At 46.3% G+C, this 27816-nt stretch overlaps 1 protein-coding gene across 1 annotated transcript in view; it reads left to right on the plus strand.

The window, feature by feature from the left end:
• The window catches only part of LMOD1 (leiomodin 1), a 37942-nt gene extending 12050 nt beyond the window's left edge, over nucleotides 1–25892 (plus strand). The window contains exons 2-3 of the mRNA XM_015408202.1: nucleotides 22139–23644; nucleotides 25059–25892. Coding sequence (XP_015263688.1) covers nucleotides 22139–23644; nucleotides 25059–25085 — 1533 coding nt within the window. The 3' untranslated portion in view covers nucleotides 25086–25892. The remainder of the gene's footprint in view (nucleotides 1–22138; nucleotides 23645–25058) is intronic.
• Nucleotides 25893–27816: the final 1924 nt, after the last annotated feature.

Genomic DNA, 27816 nt, shown 5'->3' on the forward strand with positions numbered 1-27816 from the left:
GATGTCACCCCGCCTGCACCAGAGAACTCACTCCGGGGCACCCAGCCCCCGTCTGCCGAAGAGAGGCCCCCGGAGCCCGAACCTGCGGCCGCGGAAGCCCCGGCGCCACCGGTAGCACAGAGGAGGACTCCCCGGAGGCCCCGGATGTCACCCCGCCTGCACCAGAGAACTCACTCCGGGGCACCCAGCCCCCGTCTGCCGAAGAGAGGCCCCCGGAGCCCGAACCTGCGGCCGCGGAAGCCCCGGCGCCACCGGTAGCACCCGCCCCGGAGGTCAGGCCTCCCGAGGCCCCAGCACAGGGACCCAGATGCTCAGCAAGGGCACGTCAGCCTCCAGCGTACCTGAAAGACTATGTTTCATAGGGCAAGGTCCGGACTATGGGGGGAGGGGTGTAGTGTCCGCGGACCGCCACCGGAGGTCAGCGCATATGCCCTAGCTTCAGTCCGAACAACAATAGGGACTAGGATCCTAGTCCCTCCTCTGGGGAACCAATGGGATCCGTGGCGGGAGATTTGAACCCACCAATGGTGACCAGGGGCGGTCCCCAGGTGTGTATATAGTTGGCCTGCCGGCCGTTTATCTCTTGTCTTGTTGTGTGCTAATAAAGCGTGCTATGCACCACGTCGTTGTCTGTCGTTCATCCATGCGGCTACCCACTACATAACAGTATGCGAACCAATGCTTCTCAAAGAGTGAAGGAAACATGCAAAGTTTTCCACAAAGGCATTAGTAGGTTGAATCAGTGGTTGGTCAAATCAATGCATGGAGTCGGGAGCAGGATAACATGGTCCAGGCTTCAGTCTAATTTCCTCCAAGCACTGATCCAAAAAGGCAGAATCATACAAGCTGTACACTCACAGGTTATCTTCAGACCTGTGGACCAATGGGTGGAGGACAGGAACTGTTACATGAATAGAGAGCTTCTTTCTTGCATGTAAGCCCCCACAACTCCCAGTTAGTATGGCAGGCTGATCATCCTTATATGGATTTTCAGCACTGGAGGTCTGGGGAAGGGAGACGTTTTGATTACTTTTAATAAAGTTATTGTTTTTTTCTTGGGGCCTTCTCAAGAAAATATGAAGTGTACTGTGGGGTCAAATAACCTTTATATTTCTGTATGAATAATATACCCCGGGATAAAGTCAAGAGGGCAGTTTATGCCAAGCAAACTGGTAATTTGCATTTGCTTTGTTGCTCATTGAGAAGCTTGAATGATTTGGAAAACTTTGGGAATATTTGACGTAAGGGACAGTCTTCAAAAGGCAGATTTTTTTTTAAATGATGCCTTAAAATATGCCAGTAGTGCAATGTATTCCTGGTTTTGCTTGAAAAAATGCACGCTTCAGGATAACCTTACCTAATGTCATTGATTTTGCTTTCAGGTTAGCAGCAAGGGTCAAAGTGTAGTTATGAGGACAAAAGATATAGATTTGTAGGGTTGGGATATGTTGCCAAATCTTTACATTTATGCATTATTTAAAATGTTGACATATGTGTTTGGGTCAGGGTTGCTAGACTTTGAATCCACTTCATCATATGCATGAGTGCATTCTTGGTTGGTTTATGAGCACAGAGGAAAAATAGTAGTCAACAGTAGGGTCAGAAATCAGTGGATTGCAAGAGGTACAGATTGTGACATTTCTATGCAAAGCTCAAAGCTTAGACTTTGTGTGGTACTAAACTATAGAAGACAAAGTGCACTGGCTGGTCGTCAAACTATTTGGTAAATCTAGCTCTTCAGATCATGTTGCAGTAATAAGATCTTGCAAGCTGACTCTTTTCTCCCTATCCCTGGAGGGAGAGAGAGAGGAAAAAATCCCATCCATTCCCTTCCTATTTCATGGACTTGTTGGTAATGAGGAGATTAGCACCTTTGAAGTGCCAGGTACCAGCTGCAACAGGAGCCAAATTTGTTATGACATGCTGCTTTTTCACACATATGGAGGAAAATCACCTGTTGAATAAGATCTGGTGCCTCTTTCATTCTTCCCTTTCTGAGGACTTAACATCAGGGCTTGTTCCAGATTTTGGGGGGGCCCAGGGCAGAGGGCTCAAGGGCCCCCTCTCCTCCTCTGACCACCACCAGGACCCACACACACACACACGCACTCTCATGCCTTCCTTCCAGCCCAACCATATATATACCTGCCCAACCATATCTATACCTGCTTGTGTGTCCTTCCTTCTTCCACCCATTTGTGAGTCTTCCTACTGACTGGTTGTCCTTTCTCCAATAGTGCTGCTAGGTGGTGTGTGCAGATAGGAATGCCACTATTTTGCCCACCAGAAGTACCACCATTGTACATCACTTGCAGGTCTGTGACGATGGGCCCTGCCAGAAACCCTGGGCCCTGACAGTTGCCCCACCTCAGGGTATGCTACCATAATCTTGAAATTCTGCATTCTTAATTTGTAACTTTCCTTGGGAGGGTAATGACTTCTGGACAATGTGGCTTTGGCCACAGCTGAGGCCCTACCATTTGTGCACACTGCTTGCACCGTCTCCTCCCAGTTACTTTTTCTGGTCTGTGCATAAGAGCATGTGATTCAGCTTTTGTTAATGCTTTGGAAAATTAGGGCTTCTGTCATGGTGAGATGTTGAATTGTATTTAGAGCTTTATCCTGCCTCATGGAAAGGCACTACTGCAATATGACACAGATTGTAGTATTTTGCCTCATGGTTTGTTCTCTTTGGCTGATACAGTAAATGAATGCTGCAGTAAAATCAATTTTTAAGTCTAAAATGAAAGGGTAATACAAGAATCTGTCTGAGTAGTAGAAAGTAGCATCTTTGTCTGCAGTTCAAAGAACCTTGCATCAAAGTGTGGGCCAGTGGATATGGTTGCCCCTAGCTCATGGTGGCTATTTTGTTACCTAGGGCCATTTCTAGGGATGGGCATGAACCGGCTCGTGATAATACCTTAAAGCATGCTGAGGCATGCTTTTCTTTCCTTTGGTGGTCATTTCAGAACCAAACCATACAAGCAAGAAGTAGTGCCCCAAAAAGAAGGTACCACATTGTATGTTGCCTTGTACATCATTCCTCTGTATGGACTATACCAGGGTTCCTGTCAGCTAGGCCTTTCGCAAGCCCTGGCTGCCATAGGAGTGGGAGTGACTCTGGAATGTTAAGTTTCAATTCTGCTGTGTCTTCTATGTTCCTTTTATCTCTATATGACCTTCAGTGACTGGTGTAGTCTTTCTCTTGGGAAAAGTAGCCCATTACTTTAGTGGGCTTCTACCTGTTCCCTGATTGGCCCTGGGCCATCAGGGGGGCTCCTTGAATAATGTATAACTGCTTGCTGCGTGTGCTTTTCTTCAGTTCTAACATGAAATGGTTAAGATACCTGCATATGCTCAATGTCTCAATAAACTTTACTCTTTTGAATGAAAGCTGTTGGGAACTGATTGCTGCAGGGGTCTGACAGTTCCCCAGTACGGCACCCACTGAGCTTGTTGGGAAAGTAGGCAGGGCCACTGTAATGCAGAGCTTGTTATTAGCTGTCCTCATTAAAATAAAAGGATTTTCCCCTGGAAGATCAGGCAGACTGGCAAACATATTGGCTTTATTTAGTTAGTGTGTGGTTCCATTCCTCCTTCAGGCTTTTGTTCCTTCCAGGAGGTGTGGAGGTATTCTGTTTGGTTCTGCCTCTTGCAGCAGCCCTTTTGCGGTGGTTTTCACCACCCCTTTTCAAAATTCCAAAGGTGCTTCCAGGCTTAAAAATGTTGGGGACCCCTGGATTACACAGTATGTCTTTACCCCACAATTCTCTCATCTGCTGTACACATATGTCGAATTGACATATCACAGACACACACACCCTCCACACGTCCCTGTGTCTCATGTTTCCAGCTCCTTGTTGCAATATCAGATTGCGGTTCTTTCCACATTGTAGTTGTATGAATTAGAAGACTCACGAATGCTGTTGCAACATTTTCAGAGCTTGTCTGGTTTCACTTAACATTTCAGTGAGTTAAAAGCAGGTTACGGACCTAATCTTCTTCACTTTAAATCAGCAGAGGTTTATTGCTATCTAAAGTATGTACCTTCTAGAAGAGATATGGTCAAGCCAGACATCCCCAAGTAAGAACTTGCCAGCTGTGTGTGAGTTTGCAAACCCAGCGTCCACTCATTGTAGCCACATATGTTTCCTCTGTGAGGAATAAGTGGTTTTGCATCTGTTGAATCCCTTGTATGGTAAATATTGAACAATTTCCTGGACCAAATGGAGCCAAGTCAGCCCTAGTAGTTAAAATTCATTTTGAATTTATTATGCAATGAGAGAGAAGGGAAGAGTCTTTATGCTCTCGGTTCCCTATTACTCTCAAATGAGCACATTATATCTGCAAGTGTGTTCGCTATATAATGATACATCTTCGTTTTCTGTGGCAAGCAGGACAGCCATGGGTAACCAGGAAGCTGTTTGTAAACAACCCAAAATAGAAAGGAGCGTGTCTCTGATTTCTTCAAACTGAAGTAGTCAGGCATGAGGGGCATCAATTAACCTTTATTTCCTATTGCTCGAAAGGACAGCTCCCCTTTAGGAAAGTATAAAAGGATCATGATGAATCCCAGGCTTGCAAAGGAAGTCCTGACTCAGGGGAAACCCGCAGGCTGAACTACAAGTTGCATCGCTGTTCTGATAACAACCCTGGCAGCTGTTTCTTTGTTGCAAAGCGGCAATAGACGGGGGCAGTTTGCGTCAGAGAAATGGGAGATTTGGTGCTTAACCTGTTCCCCACCACCACTGTCCTCAGCTCACCCCCAACCACATTTGTGGGGTTCCGGGAGAGGTGAGGAGATGTGCCGGATAGAATTAAACACACACACAATCTGTTTTTGGGGAAACATGGCCACAGCTTATTTATTAACACAAACCAAAAGGAGCAAATGGCGCAGCATGGAGACAGATCTGCCTGCCGCCTAATGGATCCATTCCCCCAGCCTACCTGTTAGGGGTTGCCCATGGAATGACAGGATACTGGGACACATGTGGGTGCCAGGCTCTACCTGGTCCCCCTGCCACATGGAGGTCCCCCTGCCTGGCCATGCAGCTGAGTGAGTGTCCACACCCCAAGGCCCCTTATGGGAGCCCCCCAAAATGGGGGAGGCGTGCATGTAGGTCCAGAAGGCGCAATGCAGCCAGGCTCATCTACATCCGACCTCCCCCACCTCTGGCACCGCAATGCCAGCAGAGGTAAGTCTTAGTCGTGCTTCCCTCTGCTGGAGTGCTAAATTCTGAGGGTTTGTTTACATGATCAGTTGTCTTGGCATAACTCATTAACCTTTTAGATAAGCATGGGATGGTTATGCAGTTCATACTTGGTCCTTTTGTCCCATAAGTTTGTTCCCATGCTGTAACTTGAGAATGAACTTCTTTCTTATTATATTCCTGTCCTCTTCCTTCACATTTATTGCCCTTGAAGTGCAAAAGTACCATGTAGTGCACTTATAACGTGCACAGTGATAAACAAGACTATGAGCTGGGGAATGAACTTGCCTCTTCCTCCATTCCCCAGACCAGCTGGGCTCACTACTCTCAAGCATGTTCTATGCAGCATCTGTGGTCAGAGCTGGGCGAGGGATGTCCGTGGTTTTGTAAGACTGCCAGCACTCTCCTGTGGAATGCAAGCTTCCAGTTGTTTCCTTACCATGCACTGTCCCAGATGGCCTTTATCTTCATGGATCAGACTAAAGTAGGATTCCAACTAAAGTAGCGTTCTGTAATATTGGGGATTTGAAGACAGGGACGGCAAAGGATGAGATGGTTAGACAGTGTCATAGACAGAGGTCATTTCGGGGGGGATCGCAGTTCCCCCGGGTGAAGTACGGGGGCGGGGCACATGACGAAGCCCCGCCCCCTGCTTCCGGCCGCCCCGCTTCCAGCCCTCATTCAGCCAGGAGGAGGCAGGAGAAGAGAGAGGGTAAGTTGCTTCCTCCCTGCCTCTCCCCACCCCTGCCTGCCTGGGGCCAGGGAGGGCCTTTGCAGGGCTTTCTTGCACTCCCGCTTGCTTTGCAGGTCCACCGCCGGACCCCTCATGGGGCTCGGCAGTGGAGCTGCTAGGCTGCCGCCGGCGGCCGGGACCATTGGGGGCGGGGTGTGTAGCCTTATGACACACTTCCGGTGATGTCAGGGGGTGTGGGCTTATGACACACTTCCGGTGATGTCTGGGTGTGTGGCATATGCTAATGAGTTATGCTAATGAGTTCACCTAGCTCTTTTTCTACGAAACGACCCCTGGTCATAGATGCAACGAACATAAAATTGAGCAAACTTCAGAGGACGGCGGAAGACAGGAAGTCCTGGCGTGATCTGGTCCATGGGGTCGCGAAGAGTCGGACTCAACTGTGCGACTGAACAACAAAAAAGTACTTGGTTCGATACATCACGACTCGGACAATGACATAAGAAACACGCGTTTACTCAGTATTTCACACTACAAAGACAAAGACAAACAGCCAAGTGGCCAACTATATATATATCCAAGGGAACACCCCTGGATCCCATTGGGGGGTTTGAATCTCCCGCCAAGGTTTCTATTGGTTCCCCTAGTGGACCTTAGGGGCCTAGCCTCTATTGTTCTTTAGGAATCAAGCTCTGCTCACCTGGCCACTGCCTAGTGGTGGTTCCCAGGACACAACAGGATTATGCTTTAGACTTTCTTGTGGGTGAAGGGTTTTTTCCCTCCCTTTGAAGTGCTCTTTTGCTCCTTGCAAACTGTGCATCAGTAGCAACCAGAGATGCCTTTAAGAAGTGCACATTTTGAGTCCCCATTTGGCTCATTTGTTGCTGTGAATCTCATAAAAGCAGACATGCAAAGTGAGCAGTGGATTTTAGGAGTGGCTACATGTTAGCTTTTCTTGCATGGAGATAGTTTGTATAGGAAAACTTGCAGATGATACACTATACCCTTATCTCCCATGTGACTATGGCTGCTTCCACAAAAAGTTTTCTTTTTTTTTCACATTGGTGTCCAGATTGCATGGGGGGCAATTGGAGCAGTCCCACCATGTCATGCTGTAATCATGCTCCTTCCTCCTCCTCAGTGTGCTCTTTCCCACAACTGCTTTGCTATGATCTTTTTGGAAAGACCGCAATTCAAGTGCAAATCTAGACAGGAAGTGTGCATTTTCAACCCACATTGGTCCCATTTTCCCTCAGTCAGCCGCCAACAGATGCAATTCCTGCTTTTTAAAAAATCACTAATTGCTATAGCACTGTAACGCTGCAACACTGTACAATTTACCTTGTATGTGTTTGTTTTAAGCCCTGTGTTGGCAGAGCAGGGAAGGAGGTAGGGAAATAGCAGTTGACAGGGAAAGGTGCACAGAAAACTCTCATGTGAAAGATCTGCTGTCAATGCAAATACTTCTGCATTCACAGTGGCAATGAATGCAAAACAGAGAATCCTCACTGGGAAGCATCTTATCTTTGGTATTTAAAAAGGCATGCTTGCAGCACCCTTTATGATACTGTATTGCTTCGATGGCTTATTGTTCTTGTAAGCTATCAATATAATTAAAATAATAAATTATCTCAAGCAGGACTCTGGGAAGGTGGCATAGAAATCTCCTAAATAAATAAATAATATTCACCCAAACACTAATGTGTCAGCTGCCAGCAGTCGTCTGCCAGTGACAGCAAGTCATTATGTCATGCTACATGTAGTTTACGATGGAGTCTGGCATTCCTATGGCAATCCCCTCCCTAATTACAGCTTGTTCCAATTTATGTAAGGCCTCTGACTGTTTCCCAGCTGCCCAAACAACCCTGAGTTTGAAAGATCCTAAGAAAGTCTATCTCTTGCCCCCCCCCCTTCAAACACAGTTTTAATTTGAACATTTTTGGCTTGCTTGGGTATCTGCACAGGTCTTACTCTCTGTTTTCAGGTATTAAACTTTTTCTGCTCAGTTTCTTTTAGTTTATTTTTTAAGACATTTGTTTCCCAACCAACAAGGTACTTGGGCTGCTGTTACTAACTGCTGCTGTTATTAGCTGCTGTTATTTTATTGTGTTAGTTGTGATAGTTAGGCAATATTTAGCTTCTTAAGGTCATCAATTTATCAATGAGAATGTTTATACTTATATTGGGTTAGGTTAACTTCACACTCTCTGGCAATGTTAATCTCATTGACTTCTGGTTCTTAAGAACATAACTATACCACCATGATAAGAAACATGACAAATATACCTAATACCCTAATTTCTAAATGGTAGGAGCAAGAAAGTACTCAGGAAGCTTATGTCAAAGTACTTTCTAGCCCCACATGGGCAATGTCATTTTTTGGCTTTAGGATGAAGATCGGCTATAATCCGCCCTCCAGGGACAGGTAACTTTAAATAATGCATCTCCAAATGTATGCCTTGATGAAAACAAACATTGCTTAATAAGGGTTTATAGTCACATTTATTTTCTCTGCTAAGGGCCAAGCCCACAGGTTGTACTGTAAGGATGCAGCCTTACAGGACCATCCTGGGAGTAAGCACCACTGAATGAAATGGGACTTACTCCTGCGTAGAGCTGTTTAGGATTGTTCCCATAATAGGTATACCAGCTGCTGAGCAACTCAGTTTTCTGACCTTTAGGGGGGGAAAACTTGCATGAAGATGCTAGTATTAGCCTCAATCTATATGTATGCATTTAAGACATGGCCTTGTGAAGCAATGAGAGAAAGCCATGTAAAACGCACTTTCTTGCTGAAGAATGTATTTCTAGTTGTGAAACATTTAGATTGCCAATGGAATTGTGATGTTGTTCCTAATAACCTAATAAAAAGGGTTCTAATAACCTCATATTCACTAAAAACAGAGGTCATTTCGGAGGGGATCGCGGGGGATCGCAGTTCCCCCGGGTGAGGTACGAGGGGCGGGGCACATGACGAAGCCCCGCCCCCTGCTTCCGGCCGCCCCGCTTCCGGCCCTCATTCAGCCAGGAGGAGGCAGGAGAAGAGGGAGGGTAAGTTGCTTCCTCCCCGCCTCTCCCCACCCCTGCCTGCCTGGGGCCAGGGAGGGCCTTCGTGGTGCTTCCTTGCACTCCCGCCGGCCTTGCAGGTCCACCGCCGGGCCCCTCATGGGGCTCGGCAGTGGAACTGCAAGGCCGGCAGCGGCAGCCGGGACGTTGGGGGCGGGGTGTGTGGCCTTATGACACACTTCCGGTGATGTCAGTGGGTGTGGCATATGCTAATGAGTTATGCTAATGAGTTCCCCTAGCTCTTTTTCTACGAAACGACCCCTGACTAAAAAGGTTGATTATTGGATAAACTTAAGTTTAGAAAAGGCCAGATCTCTCAAGAAGTCATAAAGGCTTCTAATTCTCTAATCTTGGCCAGAAGCAAAAAGAAATATCAAGAACAGGTACTTGCACAGGCTATTCCCAATATTCAGGGCTTCTTACTGTTAGGTCCTGGAAAGGAGGAAGAGTGCAGCTGGTCAGCCTTGCTGGGATCTCTGGCCGTCACGGGTAGCCAATATTGTCTGTCTGCCATTGCCAGCATTGCATTACGTCTTGACAGAAAGTCCAAAGATATGAGTCACCTGCAACTTGGGAATTGCCTTGCTAGAACAAAGGCCTTAAAAGGCGACTTCCCAAATGAACAAACAAAGTTGGGGACAACTAGACGGTGAGCGTAGATAAAGTCTGGAGCAGTGAATAGAAAATATGTTGTCGAAGGCTTTCACGGCCGGAGTTCATTAGTTGCTGTAGATTTTCCGGGTTGTGTGGCCATGGTCTTGGCATTTGTAGAACTTGACGTTTCGCCAGTAGCTGTGTCCTTGACACAGAGAGTACTCCATCTTTCTGTGTTATACCTCTGAGGATGCCAGTCACAGCTACTGGCAAAACGTCAGGTTCTACAACCACAGCCACACAACCTGGAAAATCTACAGCAACTCGAAATTTACTTGTCCAGGAGGGCGTCCCCCCCCCCACACACATTCACCATGGCTTCAAAATGTCTTACTTCTGTGTACACCCCTGCACCCCCTCTGCCAGATTGCTTTCAGGAGCCTAGCGGGTAGGCAGTATTCCCAGACATTAGCCTGGGCTTAGGCTGTGGATCAGTTCTAGGACACGTATTCTGTGGGTTGGATCCAGTGGAAGAGGTCACAGGAAGAGCTGAAGTCGTAGATCTTCCCCCACTTTCCTTTAGCAGCCTGCTGTTCATTCCAAAACTCCTTCTGAGGGTCAGGAGAGCTTCGCCCCACAGGATGAGAGGTGTGCAACAATGAGGGGGACTCAGATAAAATTGCTTCTTTCTTCCTCATCCATGGATTCAAATGGCGAAGGAGAAACAGCAGGGTTTTTTTTATAATAGATTTTATTAGTTTTCAGAAAAGGAAAAAGAAATACAATAACTACGCATAGAGAGAAACTAACACACAACAAAGCATGGAGCATGTACTCATTATGTCTACTTACGCTTTACATATATAGAATCTGAGTCTCCCTCATCACTGCAGAGCCTGTCCTGTGGCACATTTTTCTTGCAACGCTTTCACAAATGTCTGAAGAGTTTGGGGAAAGAAAGCAGCTACCAAGGGAATGTGGAGAAAGATTTGCTCCATCAACTCCTCTGGTTAACTCTTTCACTGGATACAACCACCATTCAGATCTTCCATTTATACAGGTTGCCAGCCTCCAGGTGGGGCCAGGAGTAAAGCATTTGACAAAGCTTCTTATGATATCCTTGAGGATAAGCTGGTTAAGTGTGGGCTGGATGGTGCAACCATTGGATGGATTCATGGTTGGTTGAAAAATCGTACCCAAGGAGTGCTCGTAAATGGCTCTGCATCTACGTGGAGGGAAGTCTCGAATGGAGTGCCACAGGGCTCGGACCTAGGCCCGGTGTTGGTCAATGTTTTTATAAATGACCTGGAGGAAGACATAGAGGGGATGCTTATCAAATTTGCAGGTGACACAAAGTTGGGTGGGAATGCTAATTCTGAAGAAGACAGAGTCAGGATTCAAAATGATCTAGATAGGCTGGAACCGTGGGCGGAGACGAAATTAATTTCAATAGAAATTGAACTTATTTCTACACTTAGGTACAAAAAATCAAAGGCACGGATATAGAATGGGAGGGACTTGGCTTGACAGCAGCACATGTGAAAGGGATCTAAGTGTTCTGGTTGATCACAAGCTAAACATGAGCCTGCAGTGCGATGTGGCTATGAAGAAAGCTAATGCAGTCTTAGGATGCATTAACAGAAGCATTATGTCCAGATCAAGGGAGGTGGTACTTCCGCTCTATTCTGCTATGGCCCGGCCTCACCTGGAGTACTGTGTCCAGTTTTGGGCGCCACATTTTAGGAAGGATGTTGACAAGCTCGAGCGTGTCCAGAAGAGGGCAGCCAGGATGATGAGAGGGTTGGAATCCAAGTCTTATGAGGAAAGGCTGAGAGAGTTGGGTATGTTTAGCCTGGGAAAGAGAAGGCTTAGAGGGGAGATGATTGCAGTCTTCAAGTATTTGAAGGGCTGTGTCGATCCTGTCTCTCCCCCAGACCAATCCAGGAATGGAAAGGGAAAGGATCATTGACTGAGACAATGAATTTACACAAGAACCCAGGAGAGATAGTCTCTCTTTGGATTTAAGACACATGCCACCAGAACCTTTCAACTATAGTCCCCCTTCCAGTGCAGAGCAAGGTTCAGACTCTTCACTGGCCTCTGGGGCTTATTCAAGAATACTCTTAGCAAGCAAGTAAGGTAGCACAATCTGGCAAAGCAGTTCAAGCAACAGGATTTAAAGCTTGGAGCCAAGTGTACATCAATCAGACACAACTATAAACAGAATAAAGTTTATTTAGCACAGAACTTAGCAATCAGACTAGAGAAGATTAGAAAATAACAAAACTTATGGCCCTTTGGCCCTAACTAAACATTAGAGAAATCTGCATAGTTACCAGGGTGATCCACAGGCAAGGAGTCCCAGTACAAAGTCCATTGGAATAGTCCAAGTATCTTTAGAAACAAGAGGTCCATCTTTGCTAGCATGCAGCCATGTGTTGAGCTGCACAACCCAGTCCTTTGTCTCAGGCCACATGGCTGAGACCCAGCATTTCAAGGTAGACAGACACAGATCAGCAGAGAACATAGCAGGAACAGAACAGACAGATTTTACATAGGGTTTAACTAGATATACTGCAATTGAGTCTTCAAATTAGCTCTGGCCAGGAGCCAATTGAAGGAGACCAGGGTGTGTCCAATGCTAGGTTGTCATGGTGAATGGGTGGGGAAAGGACCATCCCCTGCAGGAAAGATGATCCCTGACCTCCTCCCATCCAGGATGCTACGTGCATCTCTGCCATGCTTCAGCAGAGGCATGTGCTTTATGGGGGGCAATTCAAGCAAATGGTCGCCATCTGGCTTCGAGAGGAAATCAAAGCAACAGGGGGTCAGCAACATACATTCCAAAAGGGGGAAAGGCAGGGGCTATAGGAATCAATTTTCCTATACAGGCTGTCATGTAGAAGATGGAGTGGATCTATTCTCTCTTGCTCCGGATTGCAAGACTAGATCTAATGGGTGGAAATGACAAGGGAGTCGTTACCGGCTAAATATCAGGAGAAAATATCAGGAGTGGTTGAGCAGTGGAACAGACTGCCTCGGGAGGTGGTGGATGCTCCTTTGCTGGACGTTTTCAAGCGCCAAAGCTGGACGGCCATCTTTTGGATATGTTGTAGGGCTATCTTTCGGCTATGCTCCTGCAGAGTGCAGGGGGCCAGATTTGCTGGCGTTGGGTAACGGGCCTCTTGGGTGGGGGTTTACCCGGCCCGCTGGGGGACTTGGCAGGCCTACCTGCAAGGTCCCTTCCAACTCTAACATTCTATGATTCTATGATCTCCCTGATTACAACTGCTCTGCGGACTACAGAGATCAATTTCCCCCGAGAAAATGGCAGCTTCAGATGGTGGACTCTATAGCATCACACCCCACTGAGCTCTGTCCCCAAACTCTGCCCTCAAATCCCCACGAATTTCCCAACCTAGAGTTGGCAGGCCACTATAGTAAACAGGGAAACAAGGCAGAAATGTAGGTGAAGACAGGAAGGAAGTGGAGGCAGGAACAATAGGAACCCAGGTAACCATGATGTACAGTCAGCCAGATGGCAGCCAGGATATACTGAGAGCTGACATCTCTCAGAAGGTTCATATGGGATAGTTTGGCCACTCAGAGACATAGGTAAAGCCATAGGGGGCCAGTGCTCACCTGCTGGCAGAGGACAATGGTAGAGTGAAATTCTGCATTCCTGGTTACTACCTGATTCCTAGAGCTAAGGCTTAATCAATGTTCCCTCGGTTTTCTCCCCCTCCTGAGTGAAGCAGTGCACATCCTGAGCTGAATATAACTGCTGTAATCTTAAAATGGGCAATGGGCAGTGCAAGACCCTGCATGGCTCCAGATTGCTGCTGAGCAGGGCTTCCTGTGTTAATGAGTGGCTGCCCACGAGCACAGCTTAGAGGGAACACTGGGCATAATGTATTAAATGTGCTTCATCCCTTTGCTGTTTGGTAGTTTCTGCCTTGGTTCTAGCCAGGCAAAATTCCATAGCTGTGGAGAGAAAGAGTATATTATGTGGCATTGTATAGTGAGCGAGGAGTTGCGGTGGCTCAAGTGGTTAAGACACTGAACTGCAGGCTGGAAGGTCGGTAGTTCAGCAGTTTGAGACCCGAGTGCCGCATGACGGAGTGAGCTCCCGTCTCTGGCCCCAGCTCCTGCCAACCTAGCAGTTCAAAAGCAAGAAATTGCAAGTAGATAAATAGGTACCACTTCGGTGGGAAGGTAACAGCGTTCCGTGCACCTTGGTGTTTAGTCATGCCGGCCACATGACCACGGAAACGTCTTCAGACAGCGCTGGCTCTTCGGCTTTGAAACGGAGATGAGCACTGCAACCCTAGAGTCGGACTCGACTGGCTTTTGAGCAAGGGGACCTTTACCTTTATAGCGAGCTAAGTTATAGACAGTTCAATGTTATTATAACTGAGGTCTTTTTAATTCTAAATCTTGCATAATTTAATTCTTTTTAATTCTAAATCTTGTGGTGAGTTAATTCTATATCGCTGGTAGCGGTGAGTAATACCAGATCTCCGTGAGTTCTTTCTACACACTACAGAATGCACGGGATGGGTCTTGGATGGGTTCCACATCCTGTATCCTGATGGTGCAACAGTCAGATGAGTTGTGAGTGCTCCTCAGTTCCAGCATGCATGGGGCCTGAGTCAGAATGTGACTGTGGTGTGTGTATGGACAAGGGGCTTCAGCCTTCACTCCTGTGCCATTTTCTCATTTTGAAACAATCTTGGGGGTCTCTGTTTGACCCACTCGTGGGTATCTCCAACAGGCCAAATAGCACCTCACCCAGACCATTTCAGGTCAGGAAAACAGGTGCATGGGAGCTGAAACTCCTCCACCAAGTGTGCTACAGTCACAATCTGACTGCACATGTGAGAACTTGAAGAGAGCCTGCAACTCACATCTATTACACAAGATGGGGAACCCAGGCCCATCCTGTGTATTCCACATTATGTAGGCAGGAGCATCAATAGGGTAGAACTCAGGGGATCACTGTCAGAGTCTCAGGCAAGCCCATGCAAGCTGATGATCAAAGGTATAGGGGGCTTGTAGTTGCATGCACAGTCTTTGTCCCTGAGCAAGTTCTCAGACCAGTGGTGAAAACCTGAGATCGAATAAATGACAACAAAGATTCTTGGCTGATTCTGCCAAGCCTGAAATGCCAGATGCCTCATCTGATCATCCTAAAGTTTGTTCTTAGATAACAGTGTTTCTATATTATTTAGCCAATCAAATTTCCTTTTTCACACTGTCTGAGTGGTTCGCATCCAACTGTAATTGAATAGCGGATGACATTTCAGGAACTGTTGACACCTATGGGGTTGAAAGGTGCAGTTGGCACTATTTAGTAAGCTGCTGGTGGCCGTGTGATCTTTCTGCAGCTTGGCAGTGACTGATATATTACAGGAGTGTATTGATCTCAGCTTGAATCTTGTTGCATTAAAATAACAGTTCCACAGACTGAGTGGTTGACTGTCATGGGGGTATTGTGGGGTTACTATTATCTACAACCATACTTGTGCGAATACCTCTCTCTCTCACACACACACAAAACCTTTATTGGCATTGAGAGAATACCTCTCCAGATACATGTCCTAATTGGAGTTTTTAATCTGTGACATTTGTGGGTTATAGAAGTATTGTTTTTATTGTTTTTCATAATGTTTTATTTACATTGTAAACTGCCCTGAGTTCCACAAAAGAGAAAGGCAGCTAAAAATGTTTTAAATAAAGAATATCAATCAACTCATGATGTTTTTAAAAAGCCCTTTGATGACTGGGGAGAAATGGTGGCCACAAGGGCTGAGGCAATGGAAATGGCACCGATGTGGGAGGGATCTTCAACAATGTACACTTTTCTGACTATACAGCTTCCAAAGGCACTTTAACTGCAGTCTTGCCAAAATGAACATACCAAACCAAGTTTTGGAAACAGCAAAGCAAAGCAAAGCGGGGGGGGCATGGAAACAAGAGGAAAGTGTAGATATCGGGTGCGTTCAGACGTGCCGTTTGATCTGGTGTCGTCACGCTTCAGAAACGGATTTTATATGCACGATCACACAGTCAACATCTGCCTCCCGTCCCCAACCATTGGTTTCTGGCTCAAAACCGCTTTAACCCGGAGTATTTTGTTACCAGGTCCCAAAGTGGTGTTTACTCAGCTCTCCCGTTTAAAGCCGCATTTCCCCCCTGTGTAATCACTCCTCCGGTGTCAAGCCACTTCTGGTTTAAACCCCCTCCCTGCTCAAAAGCTGCCCGAGGCTTCCGCTTTTCACCCGCCATTTTTATGCATTGGTGGTGTGCGCATAGGCGGAGCTCCGCCACTGCGTTTAGAAAAATGACATTTAAATGGTCACTTGTTTTAGAGTTTAGATGAGTTTGGGATCTCATGGAGGCCATTTCTGGGTCAAACTTTTAAAGGGAAGTCTTTTGTTGGAGAGGTTGGATTGATTCACCCTGGTGGTTCTGCGCATGCACCATGATAGTTTTGCCCCCCCATTCTACAAAGGAGTGCCTATGCGCATGCGCAAACTGAGAAAAAAATTCTTAAAACCGCCAATGCACGCTCCTGTGCATCGGTAGTGTAGATGCCGGGGAGTGACATGACTGTGCAGTGAGGCGGGATAAGGAAGGTAAGTGTGATCAATTATCCAGATAAAATATAATCCGGTTAGAACCGGAGCAGTTTAACCCACTCTCAGCACGCCGTCTGACTGCACCTATCAAGTGGATGAACCAAAAAAACAGCTGTAAAGAAGCCAAAACACCCACGTGGAAACAGCCAGTGACCGGTGATGAAGCGTGGTGGGGACTGCATCACTTCTACATGTCATTTTCTGCTGCAGATTACATGGCAAAACTTCCAGTCTGGAATCATCCCAAACAACCGCTTTCAGACTTGTAGCCTTGGTTACTGACCCCTCTGTTACACTTGAAGAAGAGAGACCTCTTTTATTAAGTTCTGTCTGCTAAAAAATGCTGAAAACAAAGGGTGCATGTCACTTCCCTTGTCAAACACCTGCTAAAGTGTACAGTCAGCTTAAGTAAATCAGTATGTCCCTGCCCAGTAACTCTTGCACACGGTCACCCTTGGGCCCAGATCCAGCAGGCTAGCTGCACCCAAGAGGGGACCAAGGAAGGCTCATTAGTGCCCAGATTCCAAACAAGAAGCTCCCAAGTCTCCTTTTCCTTTTAAGGAAGCATCTGAGTAGGACCGAGGATTGCTATAGCCAGCAAGCAGCAGCAACACCAATGTTCATTTTAGTCTGTTTAGAAGGAACTAGCAGCGTTTCAGTTTGTCAAAACATTTGTGATTAATCAGTGCAGGCACCAGGCTGGTTCTTTTTAAAGAAAGGTCAGGACCAAGAGAGGCAAAGTTCATGCCAATAGCTGCAAGGCAGGGTGACTCCAGAGACATTCTGTATGCAGGAGGAATGGGGCTGGTAGGAGAATCAGGCATAGGGTTCAGACCCTGAACGGGCTCCGGAATCATCAGAAGTTGCATGAAGAGTGACCCAATGCAAAGGAGGACAGAAGGATTCCTGACTCTTTCATAGCAGTGCACAACAGGGCTGACTCACTTCTGTATTCTCAGGGGTCGCTCTGTTCTTTGATGGCTGATAAGGACTGGAACAATCCGATCTCTTAGTGCATAACAGAGCTCTATAGGAAGGAAGGCATCACCCAGCAGTATGGATTTCACAGACGCAGAGGTAGAGGGAGTGGTGCATGCTGACCAGGCAGGCCACAAGGTGGCTGAATGAGCTCTCGTTGTGAGGAAGTGGGCACAAGCACGGGGCCGGGCACAGCCCGCCACCATGGGCTCCCTCCTCCTCAGATGTTGCCAGCAGCCCTTCAGTGCAGGTCATGTGAGATGGGAAGAAAAGCACTTTGTGCTTTGTGCAGGGACCTCCTGCCACTGCCTCACAAGCCACTCACCCAGCACCTCCAAAGTAATGGCCAGCGAGACAAAGATCCCACCGTGCCATAGAGCCATCTGCCGCCAGCTCCTCAGCACCTTCCAGATGGGCTCTTTGCAGCATGACAATGCACTGGCTACTTGCTGCTGCAGCCAAGCAGGAGGGGATGGAAAGGGGCAGTAGCAAAACCGACGCCCCCCCCCCCCGCCTGCACTGGGGGTCTGGCATCTACCAGGAGAGGGCTGCACACATCTGTGGGGGGGGGCAAGCCCCCTTGCCCCTGGCTAGCTATAGGCCTGCACCACTGTTGTATGTCTGGCATTAAAAAATTGCAGTTTAAATATCCCACGCATACAGAACTATAATATAAAATCGACCACTAGAGGGAGCAAAACATGTGAAGAAAAGGTGGGGGGAACCTGAAGCAATATGGACAAACAAGTGAGGGAAATGGGAATGCTGAAGAACCCCTGCTTTGTGAAGGAAAAGCTCATTCTTTTTAAACTGCATGTCTGTGTACTTATGTTATGGAATAAGTATCAAACCTGAGTTCCTCCAATGCATTCCATGTAAGGGCAGAGTAAGATTTGTGAGCATCGCAACAAGCCAGGACTGTGCACATTCTGGCTTAATGTCACACTTTGATGTGACATCCAAATACATCTATGTATCTGGTCACCCTACTTCCATAAAAGGAAATTCCTTTTTTTGGCCTGGTTGTGACTTTTCCGATGACTGGGCTGGAACAAAAGCAGCAACAGCCCCTGGCAGTCTAGCAAGATAATGGATGTTCCAAAATATTGGCAGGATATTGCTGGAGCTGATAGCAACTTGAAGGCATGACCATGACGGCCGGGCATCACTGAATGTACCTGGAAACAGCTGGAAAACTGGTTACATAAGCTTGAGCTTAAGAAATAGTTTGTTTGCAGGAAAGAATTTTGAAAGAGGAGCTGCTTGGGCTGATGAGGAAGGTAATTTGGCTGACAGAGGTTCCTCTGCAAGATACGAATCTTTCCGTAAGGGCCACATGATATTTCCTAATTATGGTTGTCAAAAGGCCGGGAGAAAAATGTCCTGTCCTTTTAACTGAGGGTTAATGGGATGCTATTCGCTTCCAAGCTGTGAAAAGCTTCAGCTGCAGACTTCCAGGACATTTTCCTCCAGGCCAGCTGGCAACCCTACTTCTCTCATGAGAGATGGGGGTCCATCCCACCACTGCAGAGAGACGCTGTTTCTGTTTGCTGTATTTGCTGCCCATCCATTTTTCACTTGCATGTTACAGGAACGGAAGACTGGTGTCCAGATGCTCAGAATCCAACAAGCTGGTAGAGTAGCATTTCACCCTCTCCACTCAGGTCTCTGCTGGCTTGTGACTCTGCTAGCTTGTAATAGGACTTGTGCTACTCAGCTCTACAAATAGAAAGAAATGGTTGGCGGCGGGGGGGGGGGAGAAATGGCTGGGGAAGACGGGGACAGATTGGTTGGGACGCTGTTTTCCCCTCTCTGATTCTACTTCTGCTATCATTTGACTCAAGCAGAGCGTCACCTCTCCCTGCTTTGCTTGGGAACCTAGCAGGGTTGCTGACTCACTCTGGGTTGGGAAATTCCTGGAGGTTTGGGGTAGAGGCTAGGGTTTGGGGAGGGGAAGGACTTCAGTGTGTGTGGGGGGAGGGTAAAGCCACGGAGCCCACCCTCCAAAGCAACCATTTTCTCCAGGGGAACTGGTCTCTGTAGTCTGGAGGTCAATTGTAATTCTAGGAGACTGCCAGGCTCCACCAAGAAGCTGGCAACCCTGGGACCTCAGTCTGCGTGCTCAGAGACAGACAGAAGAACCACCCGTGTACAAGCCCTGGATGAGTTGCGTGACAGCAGAGCACCTTCTCTCCTAGCTTCTCTTCCTCCCACTTCCATATCCAAAATAAGAGACATGGATCAAATCCATGGCTTGTTTCTTTCTAAAGGCTGATTTCCAGGAAAGCCAGAGTCACAAAGTGTCAGCCCTGCTGCATGCATGTTAAAATAATCTGGGGCGGGGGTGGGGAGCTCTTGCATTTCAGCCTTATGCTGCTCTTATCCAGCAGCAAACAAATTCCTAGACCAGTTGGACATTGCATCGGCCTTTTTGCATTCCAGGACAAGAAGAGCCGGTCTTGATGTTTAGAACGCCAATGAGCCTAGTAATCTCTTAACTAAATACAGAGATCCTTGATTTCCCAAAATGGAGTCTGTTTATTTCCAAATGTAAACAATTTCTTAAGGCAAACCCCTTCTTAATAGCATGTGCTCAGTTTTCTTAAAACCATGTAAAAGACTGCCTTTTCTGTAAATATCCTTTAGTTAGAAGGCACACATAAGCTGGAAATGGAGATCCACATAAACCAAGCAGATTCTGATCTAATGTTTTGATCCATCTGTTTCTAGTTGTAGAAATCCTGAAAGGGCAAATTTGTTGGTTTGGTTCAAGCTGGCTATGGCTCCAATGTGGTGTAGACCCAGGTTCGAATCCCCACTCAACCATGCTGAGTGAACTTGGACCAGTCATACTCCCTCATATGGTTGTTGTGAGGATAAAATGAATGAGATGAAGTAAGCTGCTTTGGGGGCACACAGGTGAGAAGGGGGGTATAAATGAAATAGACAGTGGTCAGCTATTGGAAAACCCAGCTGTTTGGTTTTCGGCCAGGATAACAGAGCTGAGTTAAAGTTCATCTCCTTCAACTATTATTTTTATTTACGGTTAAGGTTATTAATGTTTATTTATTTTTATATATATTGGAGACTTACTATCTCGTTTGAGAGAATAGAAATCATTCTATTTTGTCAGTATTCCCATGAAAATGATTTCCACTGCTCTAGAAGGCACATGGTGCCCAGGAGCACTGCAGCTAAGACAGTAGTCCTCAGTAGTTCTACTCAGAATCCTACTCGGGTTTATTTAATCAGGCTTACTTCCAGGAAAACATTCTTGGGATTTCATTGCAAGCAATATCTCAGGGGGAAACATTAGCAGGATCTCATCAAATCATAGGGTTGTCAGTCTCCAGGTAGTGGCTGGGGATATTCCAGACATACAACTGGTCTCCAGGTTCCAGAGATTAGTTCCCCTGGAGAAAATGGCCACTTTGGAAGGTGTACTTTATGGCATTATACCCCACTGAAGGAGAGCGTTTTGCCAGTAACAGAACAGAAGGTTTTGTACTTGCTTATCAAAAGGGACTGGCTTGATCCTTACGTAAAAGCTGAATTGCTACAATAGGAACGTAACCACAGAGCAACACGAGGCAGATAATTAATGAAGAATGAAAACTTCTGAAGAAGCTGTAACATGAAATGGGTCTACAACTATTTACTCATCTTGTTTTATATTGATTTATAATAACATAAGGATGAGCCCTGTTGAACATGGTGATATAAAATTATTTTAAGGGTTGTTATTGTTATTTCTCTATGTTAATGATAATTGTGAAATTCAGATGTAGTTTTACCAAATAAAGTATAGTAGTCCATATATCATAGTGACTGTTCTTTGTATTTAGTATGTAATTTACACTGTGATCTATTTGTTTTTCTACCCCTACAAATCTAAGCAGCGTTGCTTTCAATGAGAGATAGTTATTGATGGACTTCTCTCCCATTGGACCGATGGGACTTGAAAATATTTCACTTGAGATCGTGATAACCATGCTAAATTATAAATGGTCACCCCTTGTAATGGTAAAATGACTGGGCTCTGTGCCAAGCAAAACAAGCAAAACTAGGCCACTGACAAATGAGGAACGGGTTGGCAAATACTTGGAAGGTTATGCCTGGTGGAAGTAAGGCCCCACTATTTTCAGTGGAGCGTACTCAAAGGAAAGTGCATAGGACATAGCAGCCTTTTAAAAAGAAAGTAGATGTCACAGACAGAAAGGAGGGCTTGTAGGGCTGCCAGCTCCAGGTTGGGAAACTCCTGGAAATTTGGGGGCGGAGCCTGGGGGGAGCAGGGTTTGGGGAACGGCGGGACCTCAGGAAGGCACAATAATGCCGTAGGAGCCCCCCTCCAAAGCAGCCAGTTTCTCCAAAGGGGATTGATCTCTGTTGCCTGGAGATCAGTTATAATCCTGAGAAATCTCCAGGCCCCTCTTAGAAGTTGGCAACCCTCAGGAAGAGGCACAAAAAAACCTAAGTGGAATCTGATTCTCTTGATGGTCCAGCTACACAAGTCCTTTGTTTTCTGGGGGACAACAGGAGGACTTTGCATCACATGTGCAATGAGAGTGTTGTGCCCTACAGATACACACCGGCTCTTTTCTGTCTGTGACTACAGCAGACAGGAAGAAGGAGCACTTGCCTCCCCCCCCCCACACACACACTGCTTTTGCATCCTCAGACAGCCCCAGGGAGTCACTATTGCCTCCCTTGTGACACTTAGTAAGTAACATGATTTTTACAATAGAGCAACCAGCCGCTCAATGCATTCTAGCTAGGAAGTTATTTAACTAGCTGCTAAGTTAGCTTTTGCTGTAATCTAACCATACCTCTGGTATTCATTAACCACTGGTAAATATGACAAACATAACCCTATCCAGGATCAAGTAGGGGTCGGCTGCATTGTCAATGCACATTTATCTGATGGATACTTAATGTCATTCTCTTTTCGCTAGGAAGAGAAGCCAGTGGAGAAGAAGAAAGAAGGAAAGATTCTTGAAGAAAAACATAAGGATATTCATGGCAAAGACCTGAGAAGAAACAGATCTTCTGACCTAGCAAAAGAATGTAAAAAAGAAGAAAATGCCCAGAAGGCAAATCAAAAAGCAAAGGATGAGCCAGACAGTACTAAGAGAACTGGACAGGCCAAAGAAGAGAAGTCCTCCAAGGAGGAAAAGAAGGTCTCAAAGGAGAAAAACAAAACAGAGGACAAAAGTACAACTGCCAAAGTGAGAGGGGAAGAAAAGAATACAATGCCAAAAAATAAGTTAGCTGAAGACAAAGGAAAAGAGGAGAAGGCAACTAATTTAAAGAGAGGCACTGAGAAGACAGAAGACAAAAAAGGAACAGGAAGAACAGGAGATAAAAGTTCAATTTTGAAGCAGGGTTCAAAGACAGGAAGTGAAGAGAAATCACCCAGAGACAGCAAAGGAGCCTCAGAGGGGAAAAGCTCTAAACCAAGCGAGGAGAAATTGCCAAGAGACAGCAAAGTCACCTCAGATGGGAAGAGCTCTAAAGAAGACCAAGAGACTATAAAGGAGGTGACTCGTGATGGCAGCCCCCCTAAATCTGAGGAGACTTCTTCCAACCAGAACAAGGAAGATGAAGCTACCAGTATCTTTGATGAGCCACTGGAAAAAGTGAAGAATAATGATCCAGAGATGGTAGAGATTAACGTCAATAACGCTGACTGTATCAACAATGAAATCCTGGTGCGCTTTGCCGAAGCCTTAGAATTCAACACTGTGGTCAAGGTCTTTGCACTGGCCAACACCCATGCTGATGATCATGTTGCCTTTGCCATAGCCATAATGCTGAAGTCAAACAAGACTCTGACCAGCATAAACCTAGACTCTAATCACATAACAGGCAAAGGGATCCTTGCTATCTTCCGCGCACTGCTACAGAACAATACCCTGACAGAGCTGCGCTTTCACAACCAGAGGCACATTTGTGGAGGGAAAACTGAGATGGAGATAGCCAAGCTGCTGAAAGAAAACACTACCCTGCTGAAGCTGGGTTACCACTTTGAGCTAGCAGGACCCCGCATGACAGTCACCAACCTCCTGAGCAGGAACATGGACAAGCAGCGACAGAAACGTCTGCAGGAGCAGAAGCAGGCTCAGGGAAAGGGGGAGAAGAAGGATTTCCTGGAGGTGCCAAAGGCTGGAGGCCTGCCAGCTAGCTCACCTAAGGCTTCTCCAAAGCCGTCCCCTAAAACGTCCCCCTGGTCCTCTCCCAAACCTTCTCCTAAGAAAGCAGGAGCCCCGGATGCCCCTCCCCCACCTCCACCCCCTCTGGCCCCTCCCCTGGCCCCTCCCCTGATCGAAAACATAAGGAATTCTCTTTCCCCGGCAACTCAGAGGAAGATGGTAGAAAAGGCTCTTCCACCACAAGAGAAGAACTCCCGGGATCAGCTTCTGGCTGCCATTCGCTCCAGCAACCTCAAGCAGCTGAAGAAGGCAAGTAAAGGGAGGATGTGGAGGAGGTCCCCGCTGGCAGGGGACAGTAAGGGTATGACTGCCAGACCCAGGTTAGGAAACTCCTGGAGATTTAGGGATGGAGCCTGGAGAGGACAGGAACCTCAGTGGGGTACAATGCCATAGAGTCCGCCTTCCAAAGCATCCATTTTCTCCAGGGGAACTGATCTCTGTAGTTTGGAGGTGAGCTGTGATTCCAGAGGATCCCCAGGTCCCCCCTGCAGGCTGGCATCCCTGTCCCCCCCCAGTGGCCGGGGGGGGGGACACATGGCAACCCGAACTGGAGCTTATACCTCCGCCCATCAACCATGCTTTCGTGTCTGAAAAGGGGATATTTTCCCATCAGTTGTCTACTGAAGAAATATGGCTCTGAAATCTTGGCAAGGTCTGCCTCATGGATTTCAGGCCTAGAGTGACTCCTTTTGAAACTTAAATATCACTGAGGAGTGATACCCATTGTCAATTATCAAGCCCACAGAGAAAACTGAGGTCTGTGTGGTGATTAAAAGAATGATGGAGGAAAAGTGGTGAGATTTGGAAACGAGCATGAGAGCCCTGAGAAGCTTTAACTGACCCCATCCCATTGAAAAAACCAAATGATGGAGGGACATTTAACACATGATGTCTTTCTTGCAGTGAGGTAATCCTCACAAAATGTGCATATGCCCATGTGTGAAGAATGTGAGAGCATCTGTCACATGCTCACTTATTGAGAAAGCCAGCTCTGTGCTGACTAGCTTCCAAACATGTATATTCATGGTAAATAGGTACTTGTATATCCTTCACACATTATGGTATATGCACTCTGTACACATGGTCTTGGATCCTATACTTTTGTTCTGCAGGTGCTGCTTCTCTCCAGGTACTGCAGAGGCAGCCCTCTGCTTCGGGGTGCATTCGTCTCATGCTAGGCATTTTGGAGCTCCTTGAAAGACATTAGTCAAGCACATGTGGAAGAGCCCAGCAACAGAGGAAGCATGTTTTATGACAGAAGACTGCTTTCACAGTGTGCTCAGAGGGAAATGATCAGATCCAAGTAATTGTTTCCTTCATGTAGATTTGTCTAGGAAATAATGTATACAAAACATATATAATAAAAGGTGGGAAGGATAAACAATAAATCATCAGTTGGCTTCCTAAAACATACTCACAGCATATACCTCACAGTCCACGTGCTGCGTGCTTTTCCCTGCAGAAAGTTCAGTGTAACGAGACTACGTATACGAAACACCAAGACCGCAATGTACAAAGTACATTATAACTTATAAAAGATGAAGCAATTTTAATTTCCAAGGCTGTTAATGCAAATAATTTTCAAGCAAACCTTACATTGTTGTTCCACTTGATTTCAGACCCTATACTAACAAGCACACTTTTTTTTTTTAAATCTTGGCAGGTGGAGGTTCCCAAATTGCTGCAATAGGGGATGGAATCTAGACTTCCTGGAAGGATGAGATTTCCAAGGCTGAATCACCATGTTTGTCTCTCAGGTGACTGTTTACATGAAAAAGACTCAGCAGGAAAAAGCAGCCATGGGTCCTGCACCAGCCCCAGAAGACCAGCCTTCTCTATGGGATTAAATTGGAGGGGTGGACTGGACGGGCTGCCGAGCAGGCCTGGGTGTCAGGAAGAAGGGATATTTATTCTCTGAACTTCTAAAATCAGAAACTTTTGCTCCAAAAAGGGGGTTTGTAGAAGGTCATATACCTGGTCTGTTTGTCCAGTTTTTCTTCAGGAGAATTCAGAAAGTAAAGTGGCAGATATGGTAAGTCTTGAGAGAATCTGTACTCAGAACATCCCTGCTTGTCCTTCCAGTTACCAGGCAACAACACTGCAATCATCTGCCACTAGGAATACAAGAACAAAACCACACTGGAGCAGCCTCACTAGGAGAAAGCAACTGGGCCCAACTTCTGCACAAGATGACTCCAAAAGAAGTAGTACCAGAAGTAGCTACTAGAACCACCTGGCAACTCTGTTGTCATTCTTTCTGGAATCTAAACATGTAAGGAGGATGAGGGAGAAATCACTGGGCCAAATCCAATTGTCTATTATTTCTGTGATCTCTAGGATTCTGTTCCTCTGATAGTGCAAAAGACAGATGTATGTAGAACACGATTTCTCTAGCCTCCACAGGAGGTGTAAAGAACTCTGTATGTGTTTGTCTATAAAGTGTGTTAAGGGCTTCTTGTGGTATCAGGACCCTAGCAGTAAGCACAGGAGTGGGCAGTGGAACAGAACAGATTGGTGGGGGGGGGGGGGGGGGGGCTACATGCTGCCAGCAGCTTGGAAGTGAGCAGTATCTCCCAAACTAGTTTGGGAATCTATTAACCTGATGGGCCTGATGGGAAAGAAGAAACAGACTAAGGTTGGTCACTTGCTGGAGCTGGTAGAAAAGGCAAAGCCGTGAACCACACTGAAAAATTTCATGTAGTATCCCGGAGCTCAGGGTAAACACTGTCAACATCTTATTGATCATTCATCTTCCAGAGATGTCCTGAAAGAGATGAAGGCAGCATAAGATTCCTGCTTCCTACATGCAAGAGCCCTTATTTCCTGTAGAGACAGTGACATTTGGGGGGCCAGAAAGTTCCTGTGCCAGTTTCTCTTTTTAAAAATCATGTATGTTGATTTAAAGGTAAAGAAACCCCCAAGTTAAAGTGGCATTCAGAGCCTGTAGATCAACATCTGTTACACTGTGGTCCAGAATCCAAGACATTTGGTCTACGAAGATGTGTTCTCCAACTGAATGGAGTGCCTGCTCCACTTCCCTTGTTTCCTCCTCCATTTTAACCATGTGAGGCTCAATTCATATATTACCTTTGCAGCATGGTTGCCACAAAATACTCTTTTGAGGTTGGCTGTCATGTCACCTTCGGAATACATGGAAGTTCTACATCACATGGGTAGCCTGATCACATTCCACATTCAGCATCATCAGCCCTGTTGGAGGCAAGTACTCTGGTGAGAGAAGCACCCAGATAATTCAAACTACCCATGTGGTGCGGAGCATCCATATGCTACTGATTTAACATTTGAGACCACCACAGGGGAGGGGTTTTGCTGTGGCAAACGTGCCACAAGGGTGATGTATAAAGGGGGTCTGAGAAAGGAAAAGTAACAATCAGGTTTGGATCAGATCCTCTTTTTGGTGCCTGAGGGATGAGAATTGCTGAACTGCTGTTTTTTTCTATCTGAAGACCAAGAAGCTTGTCCTTTGGCTGAACAAAGTACGTCACATGAGCACTCCACTTGAAAGGGGCAGGAAGCATATAGACCCTCGTGTTTCACATGGAGAAAGATGCGCAAAAGGAGTTCAGCCATAACTGATCAGGGATGTGTTTTAGTTATTAGGAAGCAATTTCCTCACAAGGGTGAATAAAGGGCAGTTTGATCACAAGCCACTTGAGCTGGAACTCTTGGATAGTGCCTGTTCCATGCTCTTGGGAGTCAGTCCAAGTAGTGTAGCTTAACTGGTTTGTGACTCAGGCTGTGCATTTTTTAAAAAATCTAGGAATTTCTATAAGAGTTTTAATATATAGAAGAATGGATAAATCTAATGTCATTCTCCCCGGAGCAGAATTTTATTTCTCCCGCAAACTGCTAAAGCATTTCCGCGCTGAGATAACACCAAGTATTATTTATACCCCACCCAATCAAGAGCCCCCAAATAATTGCTACTCTGCAGCATGCCTGTGCTCGTGTCCACCTTTCCGTAAGGGATGTGTGAAGCGACGATGAGAGAGCACGGACAGAGACCCTGTCTGGCTTTCTTTCATGCCAGATGACCAGGTTAAAATTATGGAAGGAGGAATCCGGTTTACAAAACGCTAAGGAGAAAGTGGATTTATGTATTGCCTCAAAGAAAATCATGTTTCGTCTCTTAAAAACAGGGCACAGAGGAAATCCCTGCTTGCAAAGCAATCCTGGTCACCTGTTTAGGACGTGGGGGGTGGGGAGTGGAGAGGAAATAGAAGAGACAAATCACTTGAGCTCAAGTGCAGAGGCTGCTGCAGTTTTCAGCTCTGTAACTCATGAATGTAAATCGTCTTCATGTTATGTACAAATTCACGCACAACTTCATTAATAAAGCTCACACGATGCTGCTGATGGTGACTCGTGGAACATTCTGAAGCTGAGGGTGGTGAATATAT

The sequence above is a fragment of the Gekko japonicus genome, unplaced genomic scaffold (genome assembly GCF_001447785.1).
Source record: "Gekko japonicus isolate JY-2015 unplaced genomic scaffold, Gekko_japonicus_V1.1 scaffold211, whole genome shotgun sequence".
Classification (NCBI taxonomy): Eukaryota; Metazoa; Chordata; class Lepidosauria; order Squamata; family Gekkonidae; genus Gekko; species Gekko japonicus.